At 37.4% G+C, this 15,214-nt stretch overlaps 2 protein-coding genes across 3 annotated transcripts; both read right to left on the reverse strand.

Annotated features, from left to right (window-relative positions):
* Positions 1 to 1,835: 1,835 nt before the first annotated feature.
* On the reverse strand, positions 1,836 to 5,038 carry LOC112567556 (oocyte zinc finger protein XlCOF6.1-like). The gene is made up of 5 exons (XM_025244252.1): positions 5,033 to 5,038; positions 4,396 to 4,524; positions 3,816 to 3,933; positions 3,152 to 3,348; positions 1,836 to 2,639 (listed from the first exon to the last, which is right to left on the reverse strand). Exons 1-5 carry the CDS (start codon positions 5,036 to 5,038, stop codon positions 1,836 to 1,838), a joined length of 1,254 nt encoding a protein of 417 aa, XP_025100037.1.
* Positions 5,039 to 5,071: 33 nt separating this feature from the next.
* LOC112568438 lies at positions 5,072 to 13,582 on the reverse strand. Of its 2 annotated transcripts, XM_025245741.1 has the most exons (11): positions 11,601 to 13,582; positions 10,562 to 11,543; positions 10,012 to 10,121; positions 9,065 to 9,188; positions 8,540 to 8,888; positions 8,039 to 8,103; positions 7,667 to 7,752; positions 7,287 to 7,511; positions 6,603 to 6,803; positions 5,679 to 5,850; positions 5,072 to 5,207 (listed from the first exon to the last, which is right to left on the reverse strand). In XM_025245741.1, exons 1-10 carry the CDS (start codon positions 13,128 to 13,130, stop codon positions 5,704 to 5,706), a joined length of 3,819 nt encoding a protein of 1,272 aa, XP_025101526.1. In that variant the 5' UTR covers positions 13,131 to 13,582; the 3' UTR covers positions 5,072 to 5,207; positions 5,679 to 5,703. The 2 variants fall into 2 exon arrangements, with proteins under 2 accessions (XP_025101526.1, XP_025101525.1); XM_025245740.1 differs by having other exon boundaries at positions 10,562 to 13,578.
* Positions 13,583 to 15,214: the final 1,632 nt, after the last annotated feature.

Raw genomic sequence — 15,214 nt, forward strand, 5'->3', positions numbered from 1 at the left:
GTTGGCGGTTGGTATTTACTTGGAGCTGTTCTGCAGCTGGGCAATGTCCAAAGTGGTTGTTGGTGGTGGTCGGTTAGTATTTCATCAAAATGTTTCACCCATCGTGAACTTTGTTCTGCATCCCCGGTGATGACGATGCTATTCTCATTCTTTATTGGTCTGCATGCATTGGTGTTTTTCCTTCCTGACAGAATTCTTGTAATTTCGTATAGTCTCTTTGTGTTATTTTGCCCAGCTGCTTGTTCTGCCTCTTCTACCATCCTGTGTGTGAACTGTCTCTTGTCGCCTCTTGCACTCTTCTTCACTGCTCTGTTTATCTTCCAGTAGTTTGCTCTGAGCTCTTCTTTTTACTGCTGGTCTTGACATTGGTTAATCTTCTGCTTCAGCTCTTTTTTTCTTCTATCTTTTGCCAGGTCCTTAGAGTCAGCCATTCCTTGTGATGTTTTCCTTTTTTTCCCAGAATGTGTGTAGAGGCAGTCTTCCAGGTCTCTTGTAATCCTGTCCAGTGGTTGGCCACTGTTTCTTCCAAGGTGGCCTGTCCTTTGAGTTGTGCTCGTGTTCCTGTATGGGAGAATTTTTCTCTTGCCAAACCGCGACCTTTACAAATGGCGAGGCAACCGTTAGTTTTACACTCGTATGATCTAGAGCTAGAATGTATTCAGAAACAGACTACATGTGAGGCCAACAGGACTCTCTGGCTGACAGTCACTTTCAGTGTGGTATTCTGTCGCCCCTACCAAGTAGATTCTATTCAATACCACACCAGAGCTGCATCAGAGATACATCTGCCACAGATTGTGATATTGTGATGCCCCAGTTCACTTTCGTCCTTTTTGAACTAAATTCAGCTTCAAAGGTAAATGACTTTTTCAAAAGCATTATGACAACCTTATTTTCCTCACCAAACAACCTTCCCAGACTATACTTCCTTCAAAAGACATACTGTAACTCCCACTGAAAAAAAAAAAATGACCTACACTTTGAACGCAAAATATTTATTTCCCATGGTTATGCCCAAGTCCAACAAATATACCAGGATAGTTGAAAATATTTCAGCAGAAATTTTTGAGAGCTCATATGCTGTAGTCAATAATCATATTTACAAGCTAACATGCCTCCAAGCAAGGATTTTTTTTTTATTCAAGTAACAATGCATGATTGGTCTTAAAACCCTCCATTACACACATACTTCTTATAGAGAAACACAACTCTTGGTCTTATGGGGTTCCCCCATATGATAAAAAGGATTTTAAAACTGTTCTCCTCTATCAGTATTATAAAGCAAAGAAATAGTTTCATCAATGTCATTTTATGTTTCTTGAAGTGCAAACAAGTTATACTAAATAATAAAGAAGTTATTTTTTAAATATTTACAAGGAAAAACATACCCCTGAACCCATAAAAACTAAAAAAAAATTAATTTTGTTTAATAAAACATCAATGTTAACCTGCACATGCTCTTAGATTACATAAATGTATGACACAGAACTGAATTTTAGAAAGTCTGAAAACTTATGCAAACTGATACCCGATCCTTTGAGATATCAAGAAATGTGCACACAACATACTCACAATGCCTGTTGATGTAACATTAACTCTCAGTTGCAGATCAGTTAAAAAAAAATACAGGCTGAGAAAACAAGACACTGATCCAGTGCTTCTCTATAAGTCTAGAACTTTAATCTACTGGTACAATCAATAATTCAAGGAACCTTGGCTAAAGCATGCTTTCATTGTTAACAATAAATGACATGTCGCATAACCTGAATTCCAGGAAAATGAACAGTGTTTTCGATAACTCTACCTTGCAGTTTTCTACACAGATTCATCACTGGCTACAGCTGGGAGTAGCCTGAAGGGACAGCTGTATGTGGAGGCAGATCAACCTGAGTACCAGGAAGCACCAACTCCAAGCCACTGGACGCATGATCCGACATCGATATCTGACCAAAAGACTGGGGATCCGATGAGTGCTTTCTCATGTGCAGTTTCAGAACATCAGACCGTGCAAAACTCTCACCGCACACCTCACATTTGTAGGGTCTCTCTCCCGTGTGCAGACGCATGTGGACAGCCAGGTGGCTGGCCTTTTGGGTGGCCTTGCCACAGACAGAACACCTGTATGGTTGTTCCCCAGTGTGCTTCCTGTTGTGAATGTTAAGCTGTTGCTTTTCCTTGAACGTCTCCCCACATTCTTGGCACTTGTACGGTTTCTCGCCTGTATGCTTCCTGCGATGACTCCGCAGCTTGGAACCCTGGGTAAAGGCAGCCCCACACAGGTCGCACAGAAAAGGTCGCTCGCCTGTGTGCTTTCTGCGGTGGATTTTCAATGTACTTGTGACATAAAATGCTTCACCACAAAACTCACACTTAAATGGCTTTTCACCAGTGTGGTAGCGCATGTGGACTTTCAAGTTGCCTTTCTCTGTGAACTTTGCTCCACAAACTTCACACTGAAAAGCTTTTATTCCAAGATGCCGGTCTCTGTGCCGCAGCAGGTTGTGCTTTTCACTGAATTTCCTATCACACAGATCACATGCGAATGGCTTCTCACCTGTGTGCTTTCGAGTATGCACTTTCAAACGAGTTGTATCTGGAAAGACCTGGCCGCATAGGTCGCAACGATATTTGTCTCCTTGCTGAAATGAGAAAGATGTCAAAAATTATTTACTAAGAAATGTTTAAATGAAGCAGTAAGAGACAAGTGAAAAACAGAGGATCATTTTAATTCGTATATCCCAGTTGTCACGCTTGTGTCTACTATTTAATCTATAGATATGCAGATGATAATTTTGGTGGTAAATTAATCAACTGGACAAAATTAGGGGCCATACAATGGGAATAGGGTAACTGAAGAACCTGACAGCCAACAGGTTGCATGAAACTCTTGTTGTCCACAAACTCTGTGGTTACTATAAAAATTATAACAATGGTTATCACACATCTGTAATCAGCACTTACCGATCGCAGGTGCGAATCATAGAAGATAATTAACAGATGGATTTTGGAGGCTAAATTTTAGTTTAGTTTTATATCGCCTATGTCTACTGATATCTGAAAAAAATGCAAACCTCAAGTGAGAAAAAGTAACATTGATAATTCTAAACCCCACTTTAGTCAACAACACATTTATTCTTTCTTCTTTACCAACCTCGGCTTCTCGCTTTGCTGTGGCCAGGCCATGCCTTTTCTTCTTGTGGGACAGCACATCACTTGAGCAGTAGAACGAGTAGCCACAAAGGTCACAAGAATATGGCCTCTCGCCTGTATGCTTTCTCTTATGGATGGTTAGACTTGTTGATTGTGTGAAACGGAACCCACAGATGTCACATTTAAATGGTCGTTCACCTAAAGCAATAAACCAAAACTAGCTAGAAAACATTCACAGTTCTTCCATCAATACTAAAAGTCTTTTTCATGACACCAACAGTAATTGTTTTAGTGAAAGCACTAAGGAGCAATGTAAAAGGCACTTGAATGCAACCAATGTAAAATTGCTACTGAAATTTATTAAAGAAACACCTTGCATGATTTTTTTTTTATTAATTTTTTATTTATCCTTACATTAATACACACCCACCCCCACTATACAACAAACAATGCTTTGAAAATAATTAGTATCTCTATATTTTTAGACCAACATCTCTTACATAGGCGTCTGTGTTATGTGGAGAAAAATTTTAAACTGATTCACCCCTATCAGAACTATTGGAACAATTGTGTCCTGATGATGCTTTTCTAAACATTTAGAGATTACAAAATTTCAATAAACAGTTATGTCATTCATCTAAATATAAGCTCAAAAACATGCTTACCTGTGTGGATACGAACATGTTGTCGGAGATGAGAAGAGGTATAAAAGCGTTTCCCACAAAACTCACAGCCATATCGACGAGTACGCACATCCACACCATTGTTGAATGTTTCTTTCAACTGTAGAGTAACACATTGTCCACAAAAATATGAAGTGCAGAATTACGCAGATCCCACAAAAGCAGACTCAAATGAACTGACAAGTATTACTTGACCCCAAACAAAAATAGTAATGAGAAACTAAATTTACTATCAAGTACATTACTTCTGTTTGATTATAAAGTCTTTAAACTTTTCTTTTATATTCTTACTCTGGGGAGGCTACATATTTTGGTGGTAAGCAAACTAAACTTCAATGTAGGTTATGGATTTGGGCCTGCTGAAATGTAGCTGAAATTCTCTTCCTGCCTCCAGAAGAAATGGATACTTCATTAACCAGTGAAAGTAAAGGAAACAAAAGGAGATAGTCTGACTCCACCTTTCAGACACCCTGCCCAAGGAACTGTTAACCCCTTCACATTCACTCTCCAGGAGTCCAACCATAGCTGCTTTAACCTTTCTCATTTTGTTCATTATCTGTACCTGATCATCATCTTGTGAGGTCAGCTGAGAACTATCTTCCTCGGATTCTTGAATTATAATGCAGTCATCATCACCAACATCTTCAAGATAACTCTGACCTGGCTGTAAGTCTGAACTTTTCACATCAGCCTGAGAAAATTAAATATCACCTTCTTCTTTAGCATTCAATTTAGTACAGAGTACACCAGTAAAGAAAACAAGTAAATAAAAAAGAAATACACTCTGATTTCTAAGAGTCTGTTTATTTTTGGACCTTGTACTTATTTCACGCAAACACAAAAAAATATGCTTATGTTGAAGTATGCATAATGAGGTATACAAATATATTTTTTAATATAATGTATGAGTCTTCCCTAGATGACATTCACTGGTGTTTCCTGTAATACACCAGGCATGTATACTGATTTTTGAAGGGTTCTATGTTGCAAACAGAAGTTAATTGCTTGATGATTATGTGTATAAACATCATGTAATGAATGAAAGGCACTTAAACAAAGATTTTGCACTACTTGAAGCCACATGCCTCTTCAGCTATTTGAAGTTCACTTTCTCTCTCTCACACACACATAGCTCCTCTCTGACCCACTTACCACGTCTTGCACTGGATGATGTTTTGTTTTTTTGTGGAGTAACAAACCACCATGCTGTGTGAATGTAGCATTACATTGATCACAACTGAATGGCTTGGACCCAGTGTGGAGTCGTAAGTGTTGTCCAAGGTGACCAGCCTTGAGAAAACGCTTTCCACAGATGCCACACGAAAAGCGGCGCTCAGGTAGCAGGCTGGTAGATCCTCTATTCTTTATCTTTTGCTATAAAATAAGAACATTTCATACCTGATTATAATTTGGCTACTTGTCTAACAACATTTAAATGAAATTTCTAGCATGTAAACCCAAGCAAATCAAGACTATTCCGTAACCTACTGTTGCATATGTATATATATGTTAATATATGCATGAAAAAAGGGCGAAATATAAACCTTCATACATCACATACTTTTATATCCAAAATCTACAACATTAGCATGCAAAACTCAACAAAACAGATCCAATATTTATCTGAGTTTGAAAAAATTCCTAATCAGATAATGAAGCCCCCAGCACAAAGAACCTACACAAAAATACTTTTTTTAAATCGTGAAATATCTATAGAGAGGTACACAAAATATAAAACAAGAAATGCCTAAAAATAAATTATTCCAAAATAACTGTGATTGGTTAAAGATTTCCTGTTATTCTGATATGTTTTATCGCAACAGACCTAGCACAACTGATATTCACCTTTTCAGGATCTGCATCATCTTCCTCACTGCGGGGAAGATAGACCTTGGCACAACCTTGGTCTTGTTTGTGTAACACTAGTTCTGCACCTGTATTGCACTGCTGACCACATACATGACAGTTGTATGGGATGTTGGTTGGCATGCATTTTTTTGTGGGCATCAAGGGTTGCCTGGTAGGAAAAAATTAAAAGTTGCAGGATACAGTTAACATATAAAGAAAACTTGATGCTAAAGAAGTGCTCTCTTCTAAGACACAGATAACTTCAAATGAAGCTAATATACATTGTTCCTGATTTTCACCCCTGCTTAATACAACAGGTAAGCAGCTCTAAGTACTTAGGATCCACCCTCTCCAAAGATAGCAGCTCCATGACAGATGTCAGCATCAGGATCACAAAAGCAACAGCTCTGATTGATACAGAGAGGAGAATCCAGGCAATCGAGAACATGAAACTCATGACTCTGCACAAAGCACAAATGCCACACTCATAGGATGCCAGGAACTTATACTTGCAGCAATTTATGTGATGTAAGGTGGTCTTGTTTGGCCTTATGACTATCCTTTAAGGTACCTTAATGACATTGTAAGTTGCATCAATTCAATAAAGCCCAGCAAGTTATAGGTCTTCGAAACCTAACTCTATACAAAACCATACCAAAGAAATAAAATCTCACCTAATTTTAATTACACCTACAAATCAGTCCTTGTATTATATAAATACAAAGTAAAAAATGTCTGCACACATCAATGTATGTATACTTCCATGGATGCAGCACAAACAGACTGTGTCTTTAACATCTGTGATTTATTTTGTTCTGGTACTGACTTAATAAAAAGAGAAAAATAATTAATTTTATGAATAAAATTTAAAATTAAAAGACAATAAGCTTCTGAACTCTTCTAAGCATAAAAAATAATTACCTCTAACTTAAACCGCAAATCACAAAGTGTGCATCCAAAAGGGCGTTCCTGTGTGTGTGTCCGCCGATGTTGAAGCAAGATATCCATTTTCAAGAAGCACAAGCCACACTCACTGCAGCCAAATCTGCCCTGCCTTGATGGTTGAGGTGAAGGATCCTGACAGTTTGTTGCTGTACTGATGGTACTTTCAGACAGTTTCTCCTAGAACAGAAAATTACTGCCTTTTCCAGATCAGTAGCCAAATGTCATGCACACATGTAAAATCACTCTTTAGTAATTTTCATCAGATAATTATTTTTCTGCCATAAATAATTTAATTCCAGTTTCTATTTCACCAAAATTATGTAGTGATGGATGTTATTATATGAATCTTTGCCCCCTTAGCACGACAAAAAAATGTAACATTACCATGATTGCCTTATAACTGAAGACTGAAGACTACAGTGAGTGAAGTTTGTTTATTATTGCTGCTCTGAGGTAAACATTAGACCAAGAAACCTTTACATTTTTTGAAAGGAGAAAACTTGAACTTTTCATTAAAAATAATGAAAATCACCTTTCCCATGCTTCCCAACAAAGCCACAATCATGGCCCATCGTGCTAAGAGGGTTAAATGGCATTCACTCTAGGTGCTGGCTACAAGCCAAGGGAAAGAATTAGATAAAGAGTGAAAAAAACACTCACAAGCACAACTATTGGATTTTTCTCTCCTGGTTCAGGTGGCAGTTTTTCATGAGCACTAGCCTCGTGCTGCCTCAGATCCAGCAAATCACAGAATTTGCTGTCACATTTACTACAGCAGACTCGAAGATACTTTTCTTGCTGGGTATGTAGCATGAAGGATGATAATTCAAGAAACATTTTATTACACCACCCGCAGATATAGTTCATTTCCTTCTCAGTTTTAACCTGTACATCAAAGAAAACAAGAAAAAAAACTAAAGACTGATCTGAACTTCTACCTTCCCCATTGAAAACAATAACATACAAAATAATGAAAAGAAGCATTTAGTTTGTTAAAACAAATTTACTAAAGTTCAGTATTATTGAAATCATATATTTACTGTAATGGTGCAGTGATCAATGTCGCTGAGGCTTGTAGCAATATTAGTTTCCATCTCTTTAGGTGGCGTCGCAACATTTTTCTGATCTGTACAAAGATTTTGCCATTATATTAAAAAAATAATACATCATACACTTCATATATCTTAAGACACTATATACCTTTAAATTCACAACATCAATTTACAATTTGTAAATGCTCTTGCATTACTAATATAAGAGAAAAAAATCTTGGACATATTTTTTAAGTCTTAGATGCAGATATAAGAAATCAAAATGTTGACAAGTTCAGTCATTTGCACAAGGGTAGCCAGTTAACAGGTTACAAAACTCTCTTTTCACTTAGAGCAAAAGTCCCCCAAACAAATGTGTACCTTTTTCTTCTGTGGGCATGTGCTGACTATCCGTTAGTTCCTCCTCCATTGACATGGGTCTATTCCTACATACGTGCAACAAGAACATAACTGTAAGAATTAATATACAAGAACTGGCAAACAAATTCATCAAGAAAGCTTAATTAGAATGTCAAGAACACCACCGGTCCATTTATAAGGGATTTAGATAGTTTCCCACTCAATAACAAATAACAACCAAGACAGTTTTAACGAAAATCTCCCATCTGAAATCTGGCACTCTATATCAATAGAAAGATGCGTTCAATGCATTTTGTTGTGTAAATGTATGCTTACTTAAAACTTTTTTATGAGCAGTTCTGCATACCTTACAAAGAAACAGGTATTAGAAACAAAACTCAAATGTCAGATAAGTTAATATCATTAATGCTTTGCACAGTTTTCTTAAATTGGTGTGAAAACCTTACACCAGTGGGGCCTTGCCAATGATTAATGTGCTGCAACAGAAAACTAGACACTTACTGCAATAATAGTCTCAACTTTTCTTTAACATCCAAAATCAACTCCTGATCGTCTGTTCTTGTCATGCTGACATTCTGGCTTAAAATGTGTTTTTTGCAGTCTTCATCACTTGATCTGTTGTCATCAAACTCTTCACTGCCTTCTTCATCTGATTTCACCAACAGCTTGGCAGCAAGTTCTACTTTGGGGATATCCTCTCCACTGCTGCCATCTTTAAAGTCATTCTCTTCCTTTGATTCCACCGCCAAAGTGACTGGGTGTTCCCTCACTTTTTCTAATGAAGTATATCTCCATCCTCCACAAACAACCGACTCATCTGTCTGGGGTTCTGTCGCACATGGAAGACCAGCTGCAAAAGAAAAAAATTTTTTTTTTTTCAAAGAAATAATGGTCAATAAATGTCTAAAATAATTTAAATCAAAAATACAATGATATTTTTTATGTATAAAATAATTTTAAACAAATTCTAGTAACTGCCAAAAATGCTTATAAAAAATATTTATAAAATTCTGGGATATAACTCACAAATTACTGCAGCCACTTCTGGAAGTTTTGAAATTCTAGTTGCTTCTTCACCACAGGACATGATGCCATTGGGCTCGATAATTATAGCTCCAGCTCTGACTCCACATGCTCTCAGTTTTTCGCACTATGAAATAACAAAATATTCTGGCAAATCTGCTTTTGGTTTGCAAAATACAATATTTTTACACATTTTTGACATGAATGCAAACTAAAGGAAAGCTATGGTTACTTTATTAAATACAGCAAGCACAGTGTCATCTAAATAAACCATTTATTCAATAAGAATGTAGAAAGGATGAATACGGAAAGCACAATGAAATCTCAATGTTCCTTTAATTTAATAAGAATATAGAAAGGATGAGAAGATGTGGATGACTTATGTTGTAAGTGATGGCACATGCATGATCTCTCACACACACACACAGAGGTCTATTCCTGAAGTCTATGGATAGCTAAAAAATAAAGCCTAATGATCACAGAGACAGTGAATTGCAGAGGCTAATAATGCTGGATTGACATGTGGAAAGCATGCTATTCCTTCCCCTTTCATCTTCCTTCATTGAATAATCAGGTACCTTGGATGGGCAGGAAAAGTTTTAGTCACAGAATAGACAACCCATGAACCAGAGACTTGCTCTGACATTAAGCATATTAACTGGCTACAGTGATGTCTCTAACATATACACACTTGATTTACAATTCCTTGTTATCAAACATCACATGCATTTCCAATATTATCACCAGTTAAATACCTAAAATGTGCATTGCTAAATACGGCTAGAAAATGTCTTAATTTAGCTACTAGAAGAAATGTGAAACATGCTGTAGATCAAATATAGAAAGGAAATATGATTAGACAGCAAAACTTCTTTCACATCATTTACATTACCAAGTTGAACAACTTTAACATTGTACACATGTATACATGCACTGATCACTGTACTTACAATATCAGACAATCTTTTCATGTGACGCTTCACCATAGCTCCATGGTCTTTTTTTGCCCTCTCTGCTCTTGTCCCAATATCACTGTCAGAATCCTCAGTACTTTTGTCATCTAATAATATAAAAAAAAAACATAGGAAAAAATGAGCCTTTTTTCTACCATTTTTCAATGAATTCTACCTATATATGGCAAGTACAAAGCAATCAAAAATGATCCAATGATTAATAAGCTGCATCGCTCAACCATGAAATATCATGCAGACTTCTTTTGCACTTATTAAAATGTGTTGTAGGTGTAAGTGAGAGATACTGTATATAAAGATATACAAAAATGTGTGTGAATATGCACATATATATTTTTTTAATATCTCGATACCCCTTAGAGGGTGACAGATTAATAAAGAATATTGAATCTCGATACAGTTTTGGAGATCTTTCTAACATTATTGTTGATTTGTTCCTAAATTGTATCTATTCATTTTTCAAATTAAAATGCATACAATTGTCTGCAACAACATTAAGTATAAATGTGTACCATAGCAAAAGATTTACCTTGATCATGATCAAGCATGCTTTCTCCACTGATATTCTCCACAATTCTGTTCATAAATGGTACTTTCTTTGGCGGCTTCTTGCCCTTAGAAATAGCATCTTGACGAGCTAGCCATGCTTTGACAGCAACAAATTTTAAATGCTTCCATTTCTTTTTTACCTCCAGAGCTGTGCGAACAGTATTTGAATCAGAACTTTGATTTACTTTGTCTGCCATCATCTGAAATATCTTATACTTTTCAGAAACAACAGCCATGTTAGAGTGTTTTTGCGAAAGCAATTCTCTGTTTGCATTCCACACGTCAAGGATGCAAGCTATTTCTTGTGCTGTGAAGTTGGGCTTCCTGTTCCTTTTTTTCTTTCCAGAATAATGTTCCAATGGAGATTCCCAATGGTGTGAGGATTGCTGCAGTGACAAAGCATCTGTCCCTTCTACAGTTCCACTGACAGTAGCATCTTGGCTGCTATGATCACAGTCATCACTGGTTCTGTCATCATTCGCAGAGTTATCAACACTTGATGTGTTGTCAGTAGAAGATTTGTCTTCATTGGCAGCTATAATAAATTCATTTTCAAGATCACAGTAATTTTCATTACCAAGGCCTTGAGTATCCTCTTTGCTTGGGGAAAGAAAGGTTACGAGCTGTGAAAAGTAGGGAGGAGGTTTCCTCCAAGGAGCATCACTTTCAGACTCATCACAGTTTGTATACTGCACTACAGCAAACTTCATGTCCATGAACTTTTTCTTCAGTTCTTTAGCAGTTCGTCGCACACCTTTCATTTTTTTGTTAACTGTTTCAGTGATAATTCTCCATGCTTGGTTCCTTCTTCGATTCGTCAATTCGTCTCTCTCCTTGACCACAAGTGCAGATCTGTGTTTGCAGCATTCTTCAATAAGATGTTTAATGTCATCATTGGTAAAATTTTTCTTTCTTTCCCGCCTACGTTTCAAAAGGGTTTCTGTCTGTCTTTCTTTTTCAACCTCTATTTCAACACTGTCAAAATCTTCCATTTCCATTTTCTGTCTTTCTTTTTCAACCTCCATTTCAACACTGTCAAAATCTTCCATTTCCGGAGGAGTTACACCAATAGATGCCACAGCCTGGATTTCCAAAACACGCTGAAAGAATTTAGAATCTTTGCTACAAGATAAATAGGAGGGGTTATCACTCTGCTTGGAGTTCTTGTTTGCCTGTGCAAAGGTGCATAATGCCTTGAACTTCTTCCTGACTTCTCTCCATGACCTTCTCACACCTGAATCACTCACCTTGCTGACCCTCTCTGCAATCATCTGCCACCTCTTCTGTTTCAGACGAAGAATGTTACCAGTCCTTGGAGTAGAAAGAAGTATTCTGTAGTGCCTGGGAATTTCATCCAACATGCAAGACACTTCAGCCTCAGTAAAATTGGGTTTTCTAGTCCGTCTCTTTCGCTCAAGCTGATCTTCTGATGTGGCAAGCACATAGCGGTCAGGCTGTTGTGGTAGACTCAGCTCCTGTTCACTGGAAGCATCCAGGCTCATCATTGTTTCAAAGTCAAGTCCCTGAACATCAGATATATCATCACAGTTACCATCTAAAATTGCCAAAACCTGATCAGTATAACGAGGCCAGATGTGTGCTTTACCATCCAGTGTTTTATCATTTCTGGATGCCTTCAGCTCTTTACAAGCTTGACATTTTAGCTCCCTCCACAATCTTTGAATCTGAGATATTGTAGGAAGTATTCCAGTTTTAGAAGCCTTTCTAACGCTTTCAGTAATAAGTTCCCATGTCACTTTATGTTGCTGTTTGCCACTTGCACTTTGCTGATCACCATTTAGGAGAATGCTTCTATGCTTGTTGACCTCTCTGAGCAAAGTTTCAATTTCCAAATGGCTAAATACATCGCTAATTATATTTTCAGTTTCCGAGGAAGGTGTATTAAGGTCTTGGTCTTCTGATGCTGGATTTTCTAGGGTTTGTTCTTCCTTATTTTTAGAATGTTTAACCACAGGTAAATTTTGTTGATGCTTGTTGTCAATAGACGATTCACCATCACTTACTATACACTCACTGTTTTCTGAATCATCAGCCGATGGAAAGCTTGAAAGAGAGACGGGTAAATCGGATTCACTGTCCCCTACTTTACCCGGGCATGATCGGTTGCTCGAGTTATAGCCCAGCTGAAAATCAGTAGTACCACTCCTGGCTTTGCCTGAAAGAATGTCCAAAACAAGTTGGGTATGTGGGCTCTCTTTGGGGACGTGTTTTTGTTCGGTGTCCGTATCAACTGCTGAGTTATGAATTTTGAGAGCTGTAAACTTCAACTCCATCCACTTCTTCTTCACTTCTTTTGGAGTTCGAAGTACGCTGCCTCCGTACTCAGCGGCAGTTACACGATTCACCTTTGTTGTAATCTGATTGTAAACGTCCATTTTCTGTTTATTTAATGTTATGCTGTTTTCTTGGTGACTAAGAACATCCTTATGCTCGCACACTCCTTCCAGAATAATGCCGATTTCGGCATCAGAAAAGTTAGGCTTTCGTTCTCGCCTCTTGCTTAGAAATTCTTCTGCTAACGAAGTCATGTCCGGTGCAGACGACAGGAAATAGAATCCAAAGCGCGTCTTAAAATAACAACGTACCTGCACTGAGCCCGGCACAAAGGAAAGGTTTGCAGTTAACTTCCGCTCCACAGATAAAGATGGATTTGTAAAGAATGCTTTTTAAAATTGTAATTTCACTTGCACTACTAAACCTTCGATCCAAATGCAGTGCTGGTAACAGTGATAGTCAAAATTAACAATTTGGAGGGAACGTCAGCAGTCCTTCCCCGGCGACCATCTTTGCTAAGCCAAGGTTCAACGTAAATGCATTTTAGCCAATCAAAATTTGTAGCATATGTCACATGATCTTTCTGCTGCATGAGACGTCTACCTCATGGCTTGAAGGTGTAAACCTTTATTATTTAAAAGGTATTTAATGCTGTGCATGAAATAAATCTAGTAAATATTTTATTTAATTCTATTGGTGGAAGTTCTAAGTAGTGTAAATAGAAGCCGACTTTTTTTTTTTTTTTTTTTTTTTTTTTTTTAAATTTATATTAAGGGGAGGCTACCACAGCGAGCATTCCATTTCGGTATATGTATGTTATTTCCCCTGCACTGTCCTCGCCTCTTGGTGACACTCTAATGATAGCAACGAGGTTGTGTATGCAAAAAAAGTCTGATGTGTTGGTAGCAATAATAACCCGATTATTATTATTATTATGCCTTTGTATGTTTTATTTAAATATTATTTGCTTCATTTAAGTAATATTTTTATCAACAGGAACTACAATAATAATGGTAATCAAAAGAAATAGATTATGGGCGTATATCAATGCCGGATTGCTTGGATAGACGTTCCTGCGTGAACTATTTAAAACGAGGCCAAAACACAAATTCGCTTCCAACTTAACTATGAACACCAAAAAGATCAGACGATGTACGTATTAACATCCCCGGTATACGCGAGGTATCCGTTATAGTTTTATAAAGGATTGATAATATTGATGTCAATGCGAGCAAACAAAATAATCATGATGACATTGTGGACTTGGCCACTCACAAACTCAGTTTCGCATAAAGGGTAATGCACAAACCACGAGGAAGAACGTACTGTAGCGGAATAGAACACTTTATTTAGGAGATACTAGGGAGATATTTGTAGTGCCTAACAAAACTGAATTAAATCATGCTGTTGATGTGGAAGAGAAGCGATCGAGCTATGCAATCTATATAAGTCGCCGATCATATTGGTTATGTATGCATACCTCTATTTGCTAATTCGAATGCGTATGTGTGTGTGTTTGTGTGTAGGGAGGGAGAGAAAGAGAGAGCATTATGTTGAAGGGTTTGTTTGTATATTTGTGCGCTTTATATATGTGTGTGAGAGAGAGAGAGGAAAGAATTAAGTTATACGGTTTGTTTGTGTGTGTGCGCTCTCGCTTTGTGTGTGTGTGTGCGAGGGAGAGAGAGAGGGAGAGAGATAGCATTAAATTGTATTGTTAAATTTGTTATGTTGTTTATGTTTTGCGCGCGGCTGTGTGTGTGTGTTTACTTGCAGTATTCAGCTCATTATATGTTGTCTCAACTTCTGAAGTTTTATTTGTAGGCCAAAAAGAAAATTTCTGTTCTGGACTTGTGCCTGACACATACAATAAAGATTTATTGATTGACGAGGTCCTGCATATGAAAAAGATCGCTGGCCAAAACATGTATCAGCTAGGACTCCTCTGCCTCCGTGTTACGCCATGATGTAAATCATTTCTAACCTCAATCGACATAAACAAAAGAACGTGACAAGAGTTGGCGGCGAGAAATAAACCACAGTCCCAACGGAGACGAGGAGGGATCAGAAGGGGGATTCTGATCACGTGACGTTTGACAAATGCAGTGTATTTGAAGAGTGCGTGTACGAAAAAGTAAGTGAATATCAATTGAGTGAGAGGCACTCATTCAGTAAGCAAAACGGAAATAATACAAATCATAAAATATTTTGCTATGAGGAATATGCGTTTGTGCGTTCATTAGTGACTGGGGGAGCTTTAGAAGAAGAATTCTCATCAAAATATAATGACAAAATTCATTAAAATATAGACACATTATACCTGAACATATATCTATATTTG

Source organism: Pomacea canaliculata, linkage group LG7, assembly GCF_003073045.1.
Source record: "Pomacea canaliculata isolate SZHN2017 linkage group LG7, ASM307304v1, whole genome shotgun sequence".
Lineage (NCBI taxonomy): Eukaryota > Metazoa > Mollusca > Gastropoda > Architaenioglossa > Ampullariidae > Pomacea > Pomacea canaliculata.

Coding starts and splice junctions, on each gene's coding strand:
- LOC112567556 (XM_025244252.1), bottom strand. Junction 3,934..4,395: donor CCTCACAAGATGATGATCAG/GTACAGATAATG, acceptor GTTACTCTACAG/TTGAAAGAAACATTCAACAA. Junction 3,349..3,815: donor ACATGTTCGTATCCACACAG/GTAAGCATGTTT, acceptor TTATTGCTTTAG/GTGAACGACCATTTAAATGT.
- LOC112568438 (XM_025245740.1), bottom strand. CDS start 13,130: ATGACTTCGTTAGCAGAAGAATTTCTAAGCAAGAGGCGAGAACGAAAG. Junction 10,122..10,561: donor CATGCTTGATCATGATCAAG/GTAAATCTTTTG, acceptor TTATATTATTAG/ATGACAAAAGTACTGAGGAT. Junction 9,189..10,011: donor TGAAAAGATTGTCTGATATT/GTAAGTACAGTG, acceptor GTTATTTCATAG/TGCGAAAAACTGAGAGCATG.